Genomic DNA, 18,060 nt, shown 5'->3' with positions numbered 1-18,060 from the left:
TTGTAGGGGGAGTCATCACAGTTAGTCACCTGCCGGTATACCCAGTCAATGTACAGAGATTCCTGGTTCAGGTCTGGTTTGGTGCTAGGCCTATCAACCTCGGGATTTAGGACGCCACAATCAGGCAACAAGTTTACTTTAGCACTAGACATCATTCAGTATAAACGTAAACTCAAGGGGTCAGATTCAGGAAGCAGTTACGCAAGCACTACGAACCTGTACATCTTTTCTCCATCTTTGGTGGCTTTGTTTACAATTATTAAACAGTTAATGAGCTTCGAAGCACCAGGAGGCTGTTTATAACAATAACAACAGTTGATTAGGAAGTTTCGACGCTTGTAAACTGTTTAATAAATGTAACCAAAGTCGTCAAAGATTGAGGAAAGATGTACACGTTCGTAAGTACTTGCGTAAATGCTTCGTGAATCTGGGTCAAGATGTTTACACCAACACGCGGGGTTCACCTCTGGGTGTATATATCCCATGTGATGAAGGCCTAACACGAGGTCAATAATTACAGTAATAGGTGGTTACAAGAACTTCAAAATAATAATTTAATGAGGCATCATTATTCACTAATTATTCATTTTTATAAAGTTCAATTTTTGTTTAACTGATTATTTAAATCATAATGATATGATTTTGTATTTGCTCAAATTATAGGTGTAATTGGTATTAATAGTTTTGGTGGGTGGGGGGTGGGGTGGGGGGGGGGGGGAAACGACCCGAGACCAGCGAACACACTACTGGCGGGTGTTGAAAACAGTCGGCGGGGAGTAGTGTGTGTGTTCATGCTTTCACTTCATTATGCCTCCTGAATTCACTGCTGTTTCATGAGTTACTATTTAGCTCTACTTTAAATACAATACCTTAATCCTGCATTATCTTATTACTAGCGTGGTTCACCTAATAAACCTTTGTAAGATGGTTGTGTCTGGTCCACCACCAGCAAGAGGTATAGATGGGTCGCTGGAAGATGGTTGTCTCTGATCCGCCACCAGCAAGAGGTATAAATGGGTCGCTGGAAGATGGTTGTCTCTGATCCACCACCAGCAAGAGGTATAGATGGGTCGCTGGAAGATGGTTGTGTCTGATCCACCACCAGCAAGAGGTATAAATGGGTCGCTGGAAGATGGTTGTCTCTGATCCACCACTAGCAAGAGGTATAAATGGGTCGCTGGAAGATGGTTGTCTCTGATCCACCACCAGCAAGAGGTATAGATGGGTCGCTGGAAGATGGTTGTCTCTGGTCGACCATCGGTATTAGTCGTGGTGGGCAAGACTAAGGCATTCATCAACTCATCACCAGTAAGAAAAACAGAGCTGGAGGATGGGTTAAAGCACATTAGGTGAACCATATACTTATCAAGTAATGCTTAATGGTAATCTGCGTGTTGTTTTTGCCAGGGCTGCTCTAAGCTACTTACAAAACTATGACCATACTTTCTTAGTTGCTCCTGGGTTGGCTCCTCAAGCCAATTGTCTTTGACAGTTATTATTATTATATATATCACTAAAAACTCAAAATGATATCGAACCCATGATATCTAGAATCACCCCCAAACGTACACAGTACCGTGATCAACTTACCATTGATCGTCACGGTACTGTGTACGTTTGGGGGTGATTATGCGTTTGAATCCTGGTTGTGTCATTTACAGTTCTTAACAATATATATGGCTTGCGCGTTCCTGCAGCGTATGTTACATTATATAAATATATTATGTTAGACATGGTTGGGTATAGAAGCCAGGACCCTGGAGCGACTATGGCTATAAAAGTCTCCGGAGGAAGACTTGGTCTTCTCTAGACTAAGACAAAGACGTGTTGTGAAACTATACAAGTATTAATCAAAGCCTCAGAAATACAATTCAAGTATTGCAATTATTGGTGCAATCTAAGTGACCAATCAGTAACCCGTGTTCAAACCTGCTACTCATAGCTTGAACACGAGAGGACACTACAATAATATTACAACTTTGTGGAGTATTATGGCGTAGAATGAAGCAAAAATTATATATATTGAATGTCTGAACGCTATTCTATGGCATTAGGTAGTTAGTTGCATTACTGAGATTCTATGTTATAAGAATACTACTGAATATCTATGATATATAGTAGGCATAGCAGAGCAGCTGTAGAAGAACAACACAAGTCGCTGGACGCAGAGGAACATTTAAAATATTATTTATATAATATTATTATGCAAAATAGTTTCGTGGAAATATTAAACAGCAGTGAATACATAAGACAGAAGGCGTATTTGATTAGCTTGACATAGTTGCAATATAACTTATAAGTACAGAAATAGTCCATAACTCAAATGGTAGGATGAATATGGTCTTGTACTGTAAGTCACTCAAGCATAATCAACAGGTTGTAAAGGTTTAAGAGAGAGAACATCCAAGGCAGAGGAGCGGCAGCAGCAAGCAGTGAGGCGAGGCGGACCGTCTGTAGGAAGCTTGCTTGTCACACCTTCGTCGTCTGGGCTGTGGATGATGATCTCGTCGTCACCTTCGTCTTGATCGCCATCTGATTCGTCTCCTGCTTCGTCAGCTTCGCCTTCAGCTGTCTCACGTTCGTCACTAGACTCGTCATCGTCATCAGGTTGGTCCTTAACACCAGTTTTCCTAGCTCTCTTAACTTCACTTTTTGTGATCCCTCTTTTCTTAAGAATTGAAGCTTTCTTGGTAGTTTTCTTAGTGTCGGCTGCAACAATGCGGTCATCTTCTTCATCGTCTTCGTCATCTTCATCATCAGTGTCTTCCGCAGCGTCTTTGACTACCTCAGGGGATTCTTCATCTGAGTCTTCGTCATCTTCTTCATCGTCTTCATCATCTTCATCATCAGTGTCTTCTGCAGCGTCTTTGACTACCTCAGGGGATTCTTCATCTGAGTCTTCGTCATCTTCTTCATCGTCTTCATCTTCATCATCAGTGTCTTCCGCAGCGTCTTTGACTACCTCAGGGGATTCTTCATCTGAGTCTTCGTCATCTTCTTCATCATCTTCTTCATCGTCTTCATCATCTTCATCATCAGTGTCTTCCGCAGCGTCTTTGACTACCTCAGGGGATTCTTCATCTGAATCTTCCTCATCTTCTTCATCTTCTTTTACTGCCTCGGCAACTTCTTCATCTGTATCATCCTCATCCTGATCTTTGTCCTCATCATCTACTTCATCGCTGATTTCTTCGTCTTCATCAGTTCCTTCTTCCTCCCCATCATCATCATCTTTGTCAGTATCCACCTCGTCCTCGTCAGATTCCTCATCAGATCCTTCAGCATGATCCTCACCTTCATCGTCGGTGTCGCTGAGCACTGCATCTTCACCTTTGAGTCACGAAGAAGTGTTAGAAAGTTACCATGACAGCAAGACCTTTCCTTCTCTAGGAGACCATCCCATCTGGTGACACCATAGCGCCCTCAGGAGCATCACTCCTCCCTCTCTAAGTTGGTCACACACAAGCACTTAAGTCTTACTTAAATTCGTCAAAAGTTACACTTAGTTTGACCTCGAATGAAATAATTCATGATGTCGTGCTTCTAGCTCTCCTGAGGGCGCTAAAGGAAATTAGCTGTAAAATCTCTAAGCTTTAAAACTATTAGCTATATATCAAACGTTTGCATATATGATGCAATATATTATCAAGAAAGCATATATATATTGCAAGCATATATTTCAGGCATATGTTGCAAGCATATTTTGTTTACCTTATTATGCAGCTAAAGCATTATAAAAGCAGTTCTATGTTACTGGAAAGTGTTAGAGCCAGATATCGGTAGTGGTGTCCAGGTCTCCCTTGACATAATATTCACTAGTAAATTGTAAAGCATATATTGTAGCTGTAGCATCGTTGTGCTGGTGTTGTATTCTCTCTCTCTCTCTCTCTCTCTCTCTCTCTCTCTCTCTCTCTCTCTCTCTCTCTCTCTCTCTCTCTCTCTCTCTCTCTCTCTCTCTATCTCTCTATCTCTCTCTCTCTCTCTCTCTCTCTCTCTCTCTCTCTCTCTCTCTCTCTCTCTCTCTCTCTCTCTCTCTCTCTCTCTCTCTCTCTCTCTCTTTCATTGTCCTGATCAAATTTTATAAAGTATCGGGTGAATATTAAAATGCAGAGAAACTACGGACACCGAGGAATCAGGCACAAAAGAACGACTTTCTTAAGTGGGTGTCTAAAGGTAAGCTAACAACACAAACCCTACAACACCTACCTGCCACTTCCTCAGCAGGAAACGTTGCCTCTGCCACAGTTGGTTCCTCAACGACTGGCTTTGGTTCTACCACTGGTACACGAACTGGTTCTGGTTTGGGGACGGCAGCAGGCTCAGGCTTAGGAACTACTTCTGGAACATCTTTGGCCTTGAGAGGCTGCAGTTTAGAAGCTGGAGCTTTACTGAATTCCTTGTGAGTCTGCCACGGCTGGGCCCATTTGGGATCACGTTTGGTATCCGCAGGAGTTGTGGGGAAAATTAGTTGAACAAATGAGTCAATAAGTCCACCGGAAGTATCTACACGGACCTTCTCTTTTTCTTCCTTCTTCTCTACCTTCTTTTCGGCTTTCTTAGAAAATTCTGGATGCGTCTGCCAAGGTTGCGACCATTTGGGATCACGTTTAGTATCCGCAGGAGTTGTGGGGAAAATGAGTTGAACAAATGAATCTATAAGTCCACCGGAAGTGTCAACACGGACCTTCTCTTTTTCTTCCTTCTTCTCTACCTTCTTTTCGGCTTTCTTAGAAAATTCTGGATGGGTCTGCCACGGCTGGGCCCATTTGGGGTCACGTTTGGTATCCGCAGGAGTTGTGGGGAAAATGAGCTGAACAAATGAGTCAATAAGTCCACCGGAAGTATCAACACGGACCGTTTCTTTTTCTACCTTCTTCTCTACCTTCTTTTCGGCTTTCTTAGAAAATTCTGGATGGGTCTGCCAAGGTTGCGACCATTTGGGATCACGTTTAGTCTCTTCAGGCGCCGGGGCAAAGATGAGGCTAACGAAAGAATCAATAATTCCACCCGACGACACGACACGTTCTTTCTTCTCCTTTACAGGTTCGTCTTTGGCCTTCTTCTGGTGCTCCTTGTGAGTCTGCCAGGGCTGAGACCATTTGGCATCACGCGCTTCTTCCTTCGGTTGCTCTCCAAAGATTATATCAACAAACTTATTAAAAATCCCTCCTGTAGCTTCTACTTTCTTCACGGGCTCAGGTTCTTTCTTGGGTTGCTTCTTGTGCTCCTTGTGGGTTTGCCAGGGTTCAGCCCACTTCGGGTCCCGTACGTAGGCTTTGGATTCACCGAAGAAGATATTGACGAAACTGTGGATAAGTCCGCCCTTTGACCTATCAACTTTGACCTCTACAGGCTTTTCGGCGGGCTTCTTTTTGAACTCTTCGTGTGTTTGCCATGGTTGCGCCCATTTTTTGTTATCGCGCTCGTGTGGAGACAAGCCGAAGACAATATTAACGAACTTCTCGAAGATACCAACGGGTTCCACCTCTTTCTTGGGCACTGCTTGCTTCTGTGCAGCTTGCTTAGGTAGTGCACCTGCCTGCGTCTCTTCACCAGCAGCTAAAACAACAAAAGTGCCTATTAATAACTTGACAGTATTAGTTTAGAACAACATCTGCGAATCTAAACATTCTAGAGAAAATGCCCTATAGCTTGCTTTAGACATTTCCACACATATTTTTGTATAAGAAAGTGATTGTTAAAAAGTACGTACTGAACTGTGTGGTTGTAGTTATTGTTTCTAATGAAAGACTGGGGTTTAGTTGGCTTGGTAACTCTCACCTTATTTCTCATGTATTTACAAATTGGTTATATTGTGTGACTTTGTCAAATTAAATAATTTACACTAAATTTGACTTTATTTACAATAATGAGTTATACAATATTTAAAAACTGGAACAAGAGAAACATCATAGAATTTAAATATTATAAAATAAACAGTAAAATTACGGTAAAATGGGTGAGAAGGGAAGCAGGGGAACACGAAGAACAGGGAATCGGGAAGAACAGGGCAGTCAGAAATATCAGGGGAATCAGAAAGATAAGGGGAATTCAGGAAGATCAGTAAGATAAGGAAGATCAGGAAGAGGGGTTACACAACAGCATCTTACTGTAGACTGGGTCAGTAGCTTGCAAGTCGCCCGCACTGTCTTTACCCGGCTCACCATCTGTGTCATCTAGATTATCACCATCATCATCATCATCATCACCGTCACCATCATCTGTGTCCTCGTCAACCACAGCTTCGTTAATTGTTTCAGACTTTCCTCTCAAAACTTCTGTGTCTCCCTCCTCTAGACTTTCATAAACTTGCCTCTTGATTTTATCTGTGGCATTATCTCTCTTGTATAGTTTAGCTTCCTCTCGTGGATCATCAATTGTACCTACCTCTCCTTCCTCATCTGTATCCTCATCACCTTCCTCCTCATCCTCAACGACATATTCATCAACTTCTTCCTGGTACGCATCTTCATTCCCCCTTATTTGTTCATGGCCATTTTCCTCAGCTTTCTCAGGGAAATCATCTATGTCTTCCGCCATGTCCTCATGCTCAAGAGATTTTTCCTGGTCCTCATCCTCAAGAGCTTCTTCCTGGTCTTCATCCTCAAGAGCTTCTTCCTGGTCCTTATCCTCATCAACTTCCTCATTGACATTTTCTGTTAGAACTAATTTCTCTTTTTTCGCACCATCTTCATCTTGGTCTTTGTGTCCCCGTTTCTTGTGATATTTCTCATCGGCTACTTTCTTGTGATCTTTCTCATCGGCTACTTTCTTGTGATCTTTCTCATCGGCTACTTCCTTGTGATCTTTCTCATCGGCTACTTTCTTGTGATCTTTCTCATCGGCTACTTTCTTGTGATCTTTCTCATCGGCTACTTTCTTGTGATCTTTCTCATCGGCTACTTTCTTCTGGACTTTCTCGTCGGCTACTTTCTTCTGGCCTTTCTCATCGGCTACTTTCTTCTGGTCTTTCTCATCGGCTACATTCTTCTGGTCTTTCTCATCGGCTACTTTCTTCTGGTCTTTCTCATCGGCTACTTTCTTCTGGTCTTTCTCATCGGCTACTTTCTTCTGATCTTTCTCATCGGCTACTTTCCTCTGATCTTTCTCATAGGCTACTTTCTTGTGATCTTTCTCATCGGCTACTTTCTTCTGGTCTTTCTCATCGGCTACTTTCTTGTGATCTTTCTCATCGGATACTTTCTTCTGGTCTTTCTCATCGGCTATTTTCTTCTGGTCTTTCTCATCGGCTACTTTCTTCTGGTCTTTTTCATCGGCTACTTTCTTCTGATCTTTCTCATCGGCTACTTTCTTCTGGTCTTTCTCGTCGGCTACTTTCTTGTGATCTTTCTCATCACCTACTTTCTTGTGATCTTTCTCATCGGCTACTTTCTTGTGATCTTTCTCATCGGCTACTTTCTTCTGGACTTTCACATCGGCTACTTTCTTCTGGACTTTCTCATCGGCTACTTTCTTCTTGACTTTCTCATTGTCTACTTTCTTCTGGACTTTCTCATCGGCTACTTTCTCCTGGTCTTTCTCATCGGCTACTTTCTTGTGATCTGTCTCACCGGTTACTTTCTTCTGGTCTTTCTCATCGGCTACTTTCTTCCGGTCTTTCTCATCGGCTACTTTCTTCTGATCTTTCTCATCGGCTACATTCTTCTGGTCTTTCTCATCGGCTACTTTGTTCTGGTCTTTCTCATCGGCTACTTTCTTCTGGACTTTCTCACCGGCTACTTTCTTCTGGACTTTCTCATTGTCTACTTTCTTCTGGTCTTTCTCATCGGCTATTTTCTTTTGATCTTTCTCATCGGCTACTTTCTTCTGGTATTTCTCATCAGCTGCTTTATTGTGATCTTTCTCATCGGATACTTTCTTTCGGTCTTTCTCATCGGCTATTTTCTTCGGGTCTTTCTCATCGGATACTTTCTTCTGGTCTTTCTCATCGGCTACTTTCTTGTGATCTGTCTCATCGGATACTTTCTTGTGCTCTTTCTCATCGGATACTTTCTTCTGGTTATTCTCATCGGCTACTTTCTTGTGATCTTTCTCATCGGCTACTTTCTTGTGATCTTTCTCATAGGCTACTTTCTTCTGTTTTTTCTCATCGGCTACTTTCTTGTGATCTTTCTCATCGGATACTTTCTTTTGGTCTTTCTCATCGGCTACTTTCTTCTGGTGTTTCTCATCGGTTACTATCTTGTGGTCTTTCTCATCGGCTACTTTCTTGTGATGTTTATCATCAACTACTTTCTTCCGGTCTTTCTCATCGGCTACTTTCTTCCGGTCTTTCTCATCGGCTACTTTCTTCTGGTCTTTCTCATCGGATACTTTCTTCTGGTCTTTCTCATCGGTTACTTTTTTCTGATCTTTCTCATTGGCTACTTTCTTCTGGTCTTTCTCATCGGCTTCTTTCTTGTGATGTTTATCATCAACTACTTTCTTCTGGTCTTTCTCATCGGCTACTTTCTTGTGATCTTTGTCATTGACTACTTTCTTCTGGTCTTTCTCATTGGCTACTTTCTTGTGATCTTTCTCATCGGCTACTTTCTTGTGATCTTTCTCATAGGCTACTTTCTTCTGGTCCTTCTCATCGGCTACTTTCTTGTGATCTTTCTCATAGGCTACTTTCTTCTGGTCCTTCTCATCGGCTACTTTCTTGTGATCTTTCTCATTATCTACTTTCTTCTGGTCCTTCTCATCGCCTACTTTCTTGTGATCTTTCTCATTGGCTACTTTCTTCTGGTCTTCCTCATAGGCTACTTTCTTCTGCTCTTTCTCATCGGCTACGTTCTTGTGATCTTTCGCATCGGCAACTTTCTTGTGATCTTTCTCATAGACTACTTTCTTCTGGTCTTTCTCATCGTCTACTTTTTTCTGCTCTTTCTCATCTACGTTCTTGTGATCTTTCTCATCGGCTACTTTCTTGTGATCTTTCTCATAGGCTACTTTCTTCTGGTCCTTCTCATCGGCTACTTTCTTGTGATCTTTCTCATTGGCTACTTTCTTCTGGTCTTTCTCATAGGCTACTTTCTTCTGCTCTTTCTCATCGGCTACGTTCTTGTGATCTTTCGCATCGGCAACTTTCTTGTGATCTTTCTCATAGACTACTTTCTTCTGGTCTTTCTCATCGGCTACTTTCTTCTGGTCTTTCTCATCGGCTACCGTCTTCTGGTCTTTCTCATCGGCTACTGGCTTCTGGTATTTCTCATCGGCTACTGTCTTCTGGTCTTTCTCATCGGCTACTGTCTTCTGGTCTTTCTCATTGACTACTTTCTTCTGGTGATTATCATCGGCTACTTTCTTCTGATCTTTCTCGTCAACTATCTTCTTCTGGTCTTTCTCATCGGTTAGTTTCTTCTGGTCTTTCTCGTTGGCATTCTGGTCTTTTTTCTCAATAATTTCTTCCAGCGTGTTATCCTCAGCTGCTTGGTTCTTGGTCTCGTCGTCCTTAGTCTTGTGTTTCCCATCAACGTGGACGACACCCTCCTGTCGCTCCCTGCGTACTGGACCTCCTGTCTCCACCTCCGTGGTGTCTCCGAGCCCGTCAGTCTCCTCCTGTGAGACCCGGTTCCTCGTAACTCCAGTCTCAGGGGCAACTGTACTCTCTTTTATCTCCTTTGTTTTCCCGTGTCTTTTCGTGCTATGTCTTCTGGCGTCTCTGTTCTTCTTTGGCAAGAGTGTGATGGCTAAGTGGTCCTCGTGGTCTGGTGACAAGACAGAAACAAGAGAATCACACTACAACATTGATAAGACTTTCTGGCCCTTCGTGTGTCTTTGAACATGAGGAAGCTAACATCTACAAGCCGGTGCATGGGGGGTTATTTTGTTTATTATAAGCTTGTCGGCAGGTGTTAACAGTAAATTAAAGCCATTTTGGTCAAATATAAACAAGATATAGAACAAATCTCGCTTTACAAGTTACAGTTTGGCCATGCAGATTAATTATATCTATGCAGATTAAATAAGCATCAGCTGATTTTATAATATATTGTTACATGTAACGTGTTACGACATCAACAAGTATTCATTGCTCCGTTACACTAAGTCATAACCGCCTGTGTTATTCGTTAGAACTGTTTACAAATAAGCTAAAATTAAAAAAATTAAAAAAATTGCATTTAACAATGTTAGCTAAACTGATTGAATATTCTTAACAGCACCGATCAAGCCTTGGGCACATCCAAATTATCCATGCAAAAGTGGCTGGATCTAATCCACAAGGATCACTTGGCTAAGTTCGCTTCTGCTGCAATTCAAAATGGGCCGAGGTTTACATCCGGATCAGTCGCAGCCCAAAAGCCAGAGAGAAAGAGAAAGAGAGTGAAAATGCATGTTCTTCTCAAGATTAAACTCTCATCTCCAACGTTTTACAGACAGCAGTCTTTACTGCAGCACCCTTCTAAGGAAGACACGACACCGCCAGCCTGTTGGCCACCCTAGTGTCTATGGATCAGTTCCAAGATCTTCACAGGGCATACAAAAAGAGACCAATCTGGGAGGAATTTAGCTTAGGATATTCGGCGCATTTCAAAGTTTCGAACCATTACAAGAGAAGCAAGTATCTTAACATTTATATAGTCATTGCAAGTGTAATTCAGAGATTTTCCAGCAGACCAGCATCCTAAAGTTACTTTTGTGAGTTATTCTTAAGTGACCAGACGATGTGACATTATTGGAACATCTTCCATGTTTCAGTAACACTGCTGAGTCAAAACAGTAACAGTTTAGGCAACGAAATTTTATGCGCTGACCGAACTTCAATCCAATTATGCAAATTATTATTGATCCTCTATATTCAGCTAATTATTATTTGCTGTAATAATGTTCTGTGCCATTATGTAAATCAAGCCATACTAGAAAATGTACAGCGCTATTTTAGGAAAACTAGAAAATAATCTTAATTATAAACATTAACTTAGTGAATGACTGTGGATATATTGGATTAAAGTCTAGAAAGAGCTATGCTTTGAGGACGCAGACCCATGGGGTACTGAGTCAGTCGGAAACATGGTGAATGCATGTCACCAGCTTGTACGACAAGAGCAGGAATCAATTTTCCCCGGTACCCGAGCAGTGCCAGACCCCATAATTCAGACGATTCTGAAAATTACTTTTAATTCTGATAAATTACGGCCATAATTTTTTAGAAAAAATTACCCCATAAATTCTCGTTTTTTGCTTTTTTTGTATAGGAATTAGGGGAGTGCAAATAAATGTGGTAAACTAAAAATATATTTAACAAGAACTATCGAGTTGAATTATTGTGTATAATTATGTTTTTGCACAATGATGCAACCTGCTCTAAAAATTCATCGAATCAATGACTTATATTTAATATAAAACCATTATTTTTTTTTATTTGGTAATTATAGCCAAAGAAATGTCAAATCTTCCTAATAAAAGGAATTTATAAGCAGAACCCAATTCTCATAAATTTCGATGGTGAAAACGTAAATGTTTTAACGCAAGATATACTCTTAAGGGTTAATGGTGCCAAAGAATAGATAATACAATGATAAATTATAGCGAAATGGTGCTTGTATGTATGTCTACAGATGATGAGGTCAAAATACTAATGCCACACAAGTTAGATAAATACATCCGGGCCACGAAATTAGCTTTATAATACTTCTACACAGCACGTGAAGCTTCACTGGAGTCAATCAGCCAAGACCATTGTAACACTATGGGACTCATCCTACCTGAGACCTTCGCTGCTGGGGCCTCCACGACCTTTGCTGCTGGGGCCTCCACGACCTTTGCTGCTGGGGCCTCCACGACCTTTGCTGCTGGGGCCTCCACGACCTTTGCTTCTGGGGCCTTAACGACCTTTGCTGCTGGGGCCTCAATGACCTTTGCTGCTGGGGCCTCCACGACCTTTGCTGCTGGGGCCTCAACGACCTTTGCTGCTGGGGCCTCCACGACCTTTGCTGCTGGGGCCTCAATGACCTTTGGTGCTGGGGCCTCAACGAGCTCCTCTGCTGCGGGGCCTTCGTCCTTCACTTCGTCAGTTGAAGGCTCCTCTGGTTCAGCAGTTTCAGTCACTCTACTCTCTTTTCGTTTTGCAAATTTTTCTCCTGCTACGACCGGAGGTTCTTCAGGCGCCAGGGATTCTTCAGGCACCGAAGGTGACGGGACTTCTTCAGGTGGCGGGGATTCTTCGGGTGCTGGTGGTTCCGCAGGCTCGGATGCTACCTCGGGATTTTCTTCTGGAGATACTTCGCTGCTTTCGACAGGTGGTACATCTTGGGCAGGGCCCTCAGAAACTGTAACTCCCTCTGAGGCGGGGGAAAAGTTTAACGAGTTACCAGATGAGCTTATCAAAGGAATGAACAACTTGATTCATCCTGTTATACGTGAATTACTAGTTTATGTCTTCCTAGGAAAATATGTACGTCAGCTACTTATTTTTTGTGTGAATTAGATGAATGGCATTTCTAGCATGCAATATGCTTTCAGAATAACTGTCATTGTATGTAATATCAATATTCTAGTTCCAAAAACAAATTCAATTTCTTTGTGAAAGCCTGGAAGGGAACGGGAAACTACGACGCATCCCCAGAGTGGAATTAGGAGACCCAATATAAGCAGAGAAGTTGGATTTGGGAAACCCGTAGCAAGTATAACAACGCTCCATCAACAATGACAACGCTCCAGTATCACTAACTACACCCCCACCATCACTTACATATCCCTACCATCCCTACCATCACTAACAACACCCCCATCATCACTCATAACACCCCCCACCATCACTAACAACACCATCATAACACCCCCCACCATCACTAACAACACTACCATCACAACAGACTCCCTACTACTACTACTACTACTACTACTCCTACAGCAGTGATCAAGAGAGGTGTGCAGCTCTAGGGTTTGGGAGTGGTCGTACCATAGTCATCACTACTGAGGGTGGACGGAGGGACCTCCCCGGCGACAATGGCCTTGGCTGCCAGGTTGCGGATGGTGGCATCTATGTGTGGCCGGCACTCTGTGTAGGAAGGGTTGTCACCTGCAGGGGGAGAATACCACATCAGGGTCATGCCACACACGGTGGGTATGGGGTGTGGGAGGGAGGGGGGTGGAGATCAGGGGCATGTATATACCTGGCATACTGATGCCATTTATTATTCTCATGGGGATATTTATAATGACTCCCATATACACTGACATTTGACTTGCAGGAGGTATTAAGTGATCTATGGGAGGAGAGGTTATAATTACCATACGTTATGATTTTGGACTTTAAAAGGGGCAGCCTGGATCATGCCTTTCTTTGTTGTGGGAGAGGTGGGAGCGGGGCATGAACCTCTAGCAATAACTCTGTAATATAAAGGTATTATTAATGACAATGAACATATTACACACGAGTTCAAGTACATAATATATATCGGCTTTTACCTCACCTCGACGTGTGAACATATTGAACACTCCTGTCACCCACCATGTGTTGGGTGTTGTAGGGCTTGACTCGCTAGGTAATACTTACTCTTAACTTTGTCCATTACAACAGTAGAGGTGTTAATACAATATGGTGTATCTCCCCTCTTCAACATGATGTAGAGGTGTCTACAACTACCACGTGTGCATCAAGGAACACGTCTCTGTCATTGACAAGTCATACCCGCACATAAATACTTCGTTTTCTATGATAACGGTCGACAGGCGCCGTTGATTAAGACTGAATGAGCCAACAACACCCTTTCGGTACTCTCACGCCGATTGCGTGACTGCAGAAAGGGTGGACCAATAGGGGATCGACCCTGGGTCAACTGGCTCGAGAGGGAGGTGTCGATGTGCTACAAGCCAGCCTTCCCGAGAGTTACATCACGTTGACCTCACGAACATAGAAGACTAACTCAGTCGTCTCTTTGCAGAATGCTGATACCAGAGACAAACCTCGACGATAGCAAGGAACATCCAGGCGGAGCTCTAGAGTGCATGTTGTACGCCGCCAGAATTGGAAATTAGGGGAGCGTAGACAGATCTGGGATTCGCCGAGCTCAACTTGAACAGCACAGGCGAGAGAAAGTGATGGCCACCGACCTCGCACCATCGGCATTATCTGCGGACTTGTGTCCCAAGCAACGTGTAGTCTTGTCCGTCACCAGGCAGCCAAGGGTACAGGTAAGGAAGCCGCAAGGAGACTTGGTTGTTGTTAACCACTACAGACTCTGAGGTAAGGTAGGGCATTTGGTACCCTTGTCACTCTTGGTGCCCCGAGTCGTCCAGTAGTTTGAAGGTGTAGGTGAATTGAACAAAGGTACTTGTATTGGCTGGCGCACCGAATCTGGGAGACTGCATTGTGTCGCTTTAGTGAGGAACGGTCGCCTTAAGATTGTTCGAAGGCAGAGCCAATAGTCTAGGGAGTCCCTAGGAGGAACACAAGTAGAGGCAGGAAGTTCTTCTTCTTCTTCTTGAGAATAGGTGCAGTTTGCATGAAGGGGTAACCCTCCCAATGACTGCACCAGGACAGATGTATGGAGACGCGTTGATGGTGAGGAGGAGAAGAAAGTCAAAAGCGGTAGATGTGATGGGCCGTAGAGAGAGGAGTGGCGACGAAAACAGAGGCGAACGTTAGAGGGAGACTCCCCGCACCGGGGGGCGGGGAGTCGTGGTCACGGCGGCAGCTGATCCAGGCACGGCATAGCCGTGTGTGCAAGATGGGAACTAATACTTCTCCGGAAACTTGCGTATCGGAAAGCGCAAGCAGTACGCTTCCCAAATCACCCACAGGTCGGCGGGCAGCCGGCCATCAGGCAGTACCCTCGGCTGAGACATCCTATCCGGCACCCTATAAACAAACACCTTCTTAGACGATACCCAGATAGTAGACGAGCACCATGGGATCGGAAGCACCCGGGCATCCCAATAAGGGCCCAACTCCGGACCCTCACAGGGCACGACCCCAGCAGACGGGACTAGGCAACCACCAGACCGGGGCAATGAAGGAGGGGGAACAGCAGGGGATGCAGGCGCGGCAGCGACCCCACCACAGGGCACAGGAGCCGAGGCCCCCCGGCGCACATCTTTCCGCAACATCACGACGAGGTCCCGATCATCAGGGACAACCCCCCACTGCGGGGATCCAACAGTAGGTGACACAGGAAGGGGGACACAGGTAGCAACTTCGGAGCCCCGCACAGCACCATCATCCACGGCGGGGGACGCCAGCTGAGCACCATACTCCCCCACCTCCTCCCAAGGCACACCACGAAGGGGAGACACACTCCGAGCCCGCTGCGAACGCTTCGAGACAGGTTGCACCACACCACGCCCAGCAGGCCCCTCCGCAGGCACGGCCACCAACGTTACATCCACACAGGCCACACCCGCACCGTCCGAAGAGTCCACAGAGGCCACATCACCCACACTGTCTACATCATCCACGGAAACAGCCTCAGAACACCGACGTGCACGCTTCTGCAAAGGAATGGAAAGAGCAGAACTACAGTCGTTAACACACACAGGCACGGCAGGCACCTCACCTTGCCGAAGCACCCCCTCCAAAACAGCAGAACCCGCGTCCACGGGAGCCGTTACCACATCCACAGGCGGGGGCGGGACATGAACCTCCACTGGGACATCCTTCACTACACGCAGCGCAGGCGACGCCCCGTCACCCTCACACACCAGCTCAACAACCCCAGGGGCTATAGCAGTCACCCGACGTGTCGCACGGGCCAGAGAACTCGCCCCAACAGGCGGAGCAGCAGACAGGCAGTCAGGCGCCTCAGGCACAGCACCCACACCGTCCGAACGCAACAGGGGCGGAAAATCCTCCGCACGAAGAACATGCACCCGACCAGTTGCTCCCACGTCGCACGCTGCAGCCAGATGACCTTCGTGACCACACCGATAACAGGTGCGCGGTTGACCCCGGTACTGGCAGTGGAGCGTGTAACCCAACACGGACATCGATGACGGTACACTACACTTCAGCGACATCGTCAGGGTGCGGGAGCCGTCAAGCATACCAACACAGTGCCCAGCAACGACCTTATTCCATCGAACACTTAACACAGCCCCAAACCGTTCGAAACAGGAGGTTAAAAAGTCGTCCTGAAATTCGAAGGGGGGCACCATGCACCGTCACAGACGTCAAGGTGACACTAAGATTCACTACCTTAACGGTGCCAGCAGTATCAGGGAGAGGGTAAACACGCCCCTCACACCGCTCGAGAAACGCCTGAAAGGCAGCCTGGAGGCGGAACTTGACCATAGCACGGTGGCCCTGAAGCAGCTGGATGCCCACCAGGTCCGACAGCTCCACATGCAGCACGTCCACCAGGGCGACACCAACCAATGGATGGTCCACCAGCACCGTAAACGCCAGACCAGCTGACAGCGTCCTCGTCATTGGAGGGCGAGACGTCCCCATGGCTAAGCAAACGTCACCCTGTCAGTCAGCAGGAAGTTAAACAATGAGGGATCGCCCTTGAGGCTATGTTACGATCCGATGGATGATTCTGGTGGTGTTACATGCCCAGTGTGAGCACTGGAGTCAACCTTATGTACGTCTTAAGGAGTGCTTAGCAGACGTGTGCTACGTACACATGTAGGTGGTATCAGGTGTCCTCGGATAATTGATGTATATTTTTGTTTCGCATGTCGGTCATCGAGGATAATTGTGTATGAGAATTTATCAATTTTTGTTTATTAAAAATAGGTTTATTCCCATAAATTAATATGTTTAAGTTCTATTTAGTTAGGCGTAGATTGTTATTTGTTTCGGTTCAGTTTGCGTTTATTTGTATTTTCATATCGTGGGTGAAGCACTTAATTGTGGTTCGAACAGAGGTCGTCAGCGAAGCACGGTTCGAGGAATAATCTAACGCAATCAGTTCAGTAGTGTATAAGCTGGTTTTCATTCATAATCAGGGTGTTTGGCGGCTGGATGATCGAGCATTTGGCCTTTTGTTGATGAGGACTGGCCTCAAAAGACCCAAAGTCCATTTCATGCACCCTCCAAACCCCACTATTTATGAATGAAAAACGGATTACACAAGACTCTCAACTGATTTCGTTCTAACACTTCCGGAACATATGCTTCTGACGAATTTTGTTCGAACCACAACGCTGTAAATGCTTTACCCACGTACTACATATACAAATAATCGCCAACAGAACCTAAACACCTGACCTGACCTAACCTTTGCCTATATATATGCACACTATGCTAATTTATTATAATATTTATGAGAAAATTTCCGTTTTGAATGAACAGCATGTAAAAATTTTTAAATGCGTCTGTAGGGTCGACCGCTGGAATGGACTTGATCCGAGGACGGGTTGGTTGACGAGGACCGGCTGTTATTAAATAACATTAGCTTCTTGAGGCGTTTCAGTATTAATGTTGCATTATTCGGTTTCTTGCATAATTATGCTTAGCTGGAGATGTGCTATTACACTTTAAGGTCATCAGATGGGTAACACCGTCTGAAAAGTGGTTTACAGGGTACCTGAAGGTGTAAGGGCTGATGCATTGGTCTTGGGAGAGACTACGTCAAGGTGGTGGTAATCCTGGCGGCGGCGGTTGTTGAGGCACTAAACATCAGATTAGAAGGCCAGGAGTGCTACAGGTCCTCACGGTGTCATCACCCGTGAATAGCGTGACGTTGTAGTCCCGGCTTGGTGAGACAGTGGACTTAAGATAGTCCTCGGGTTTCCCCTCCCTCTAGGAATACAAAGTACAGTACACAGTAGTGAAATTAGACTAAGGATTAGATGAGACGGTGAGCACTGGACAGGAGAATATCAGCCCCCCAGGCAATATTGGGTCCTGGAGTTCCGGCTCCACTCTGCTCAGGTGAGCTGGGTCGCCTCTGGGTGAGGAGTGGGGTTCCTTCCTGGGTATGAGTGTAGGGAAAGTGGGTGTGCGTCACTACTACATGATGTAGAGTTGTCGCTATAAATGTAAATTGTCATTGCATAGTCCGAAGACACTGCCAGGCCGTGCACGGAAGTGTGAGTCACTGTAACCTCTTGAGTGATAGTGAGTCGGCAGCCAATCAAAGATTCCGATGATGCAGGCATCTAGTAAGATCA

The 18,060-nt window shown here is 44.9% G+C and overlaps 1 protein-coding gene and 1 long non-coding RNA gene across 4 annotated transcripts in view; one reads left to right on the top strand and one right to left on the bottom strand.

Moving 5' to 3' along the window:
* Positions 1-18,060, bottom strand: part of LOC123763287 (titin homolog) — a 60,214-nt gene that overhangs the window by 13,447 nt on the left and 28,707 nt on the right. For 2 of the 3 annotated variants that reach the window (XM_045750417.2, XM_045750418.2), the window contains exons 3-7: positions 12,905-13,024; positions 11,709-12,284; positions 6,111-9,710; positions 4,207-5,559; positions 2,476-3,330 (exon numbers count right to left, since the gene is read on the bottom strand). In XM_045750417.2, coding sequence (XP_045606373.2) covers positions 2,476-3,330; positions 4,207-5,559; positions 6,111-9,710; positions 11,709-12,284; positions 12,905-13,024 — 6,504 coding nt within the window. The remainder of the gene's footprint in view (positions 1-2,475; positions 3,331-4,206; positions 5,560-6,110; positions 9,711-11,708; positions 12,285-12,904; positions 13,025-18,060) is intronic. The other variant, XM_045750422.2, reaches the window with a different exon arrangement.
* The window catches only part of LOC138351312 (uncharacterized), a 52,851-nt gene continuing 34,796 nt past the window's right edge, over positions 6-18,060 (top strand). The window contains exons 1-3 of the long non-coding RNA XR_011222406.1: positions 6-1,349; positions 2,377-2,607; positions 13,890-14,139. This is a non-coding gene — a long non-coding RNA (uncharacterized lncRNA). The remainder of the gene's footprint in view (positions 1,350-2,376; positions 2,608-13,889; positions 14,140-18,060) is intronic.

This window comes from Procambarus clarkii, chromosome 49 (genome assembly GCF_040958095.1).
Source record: "Procambarus clarkii isolate CNS0578487 chromosome 49, FALCON_Pclarkii_2.0, whole genome shotgun sequence".
In the NCBI taxonomy this organism is placed as follows: domain Eukaryota; kingdom Metazoa; phylum Arthropoda; class Malacostraca; order Decapoda; family Cambaridae; genus Procambarus; species Procambarus clarkii.
This window is presented reverse-complemented; position numbering and strand designations above follow the sequence as displayed.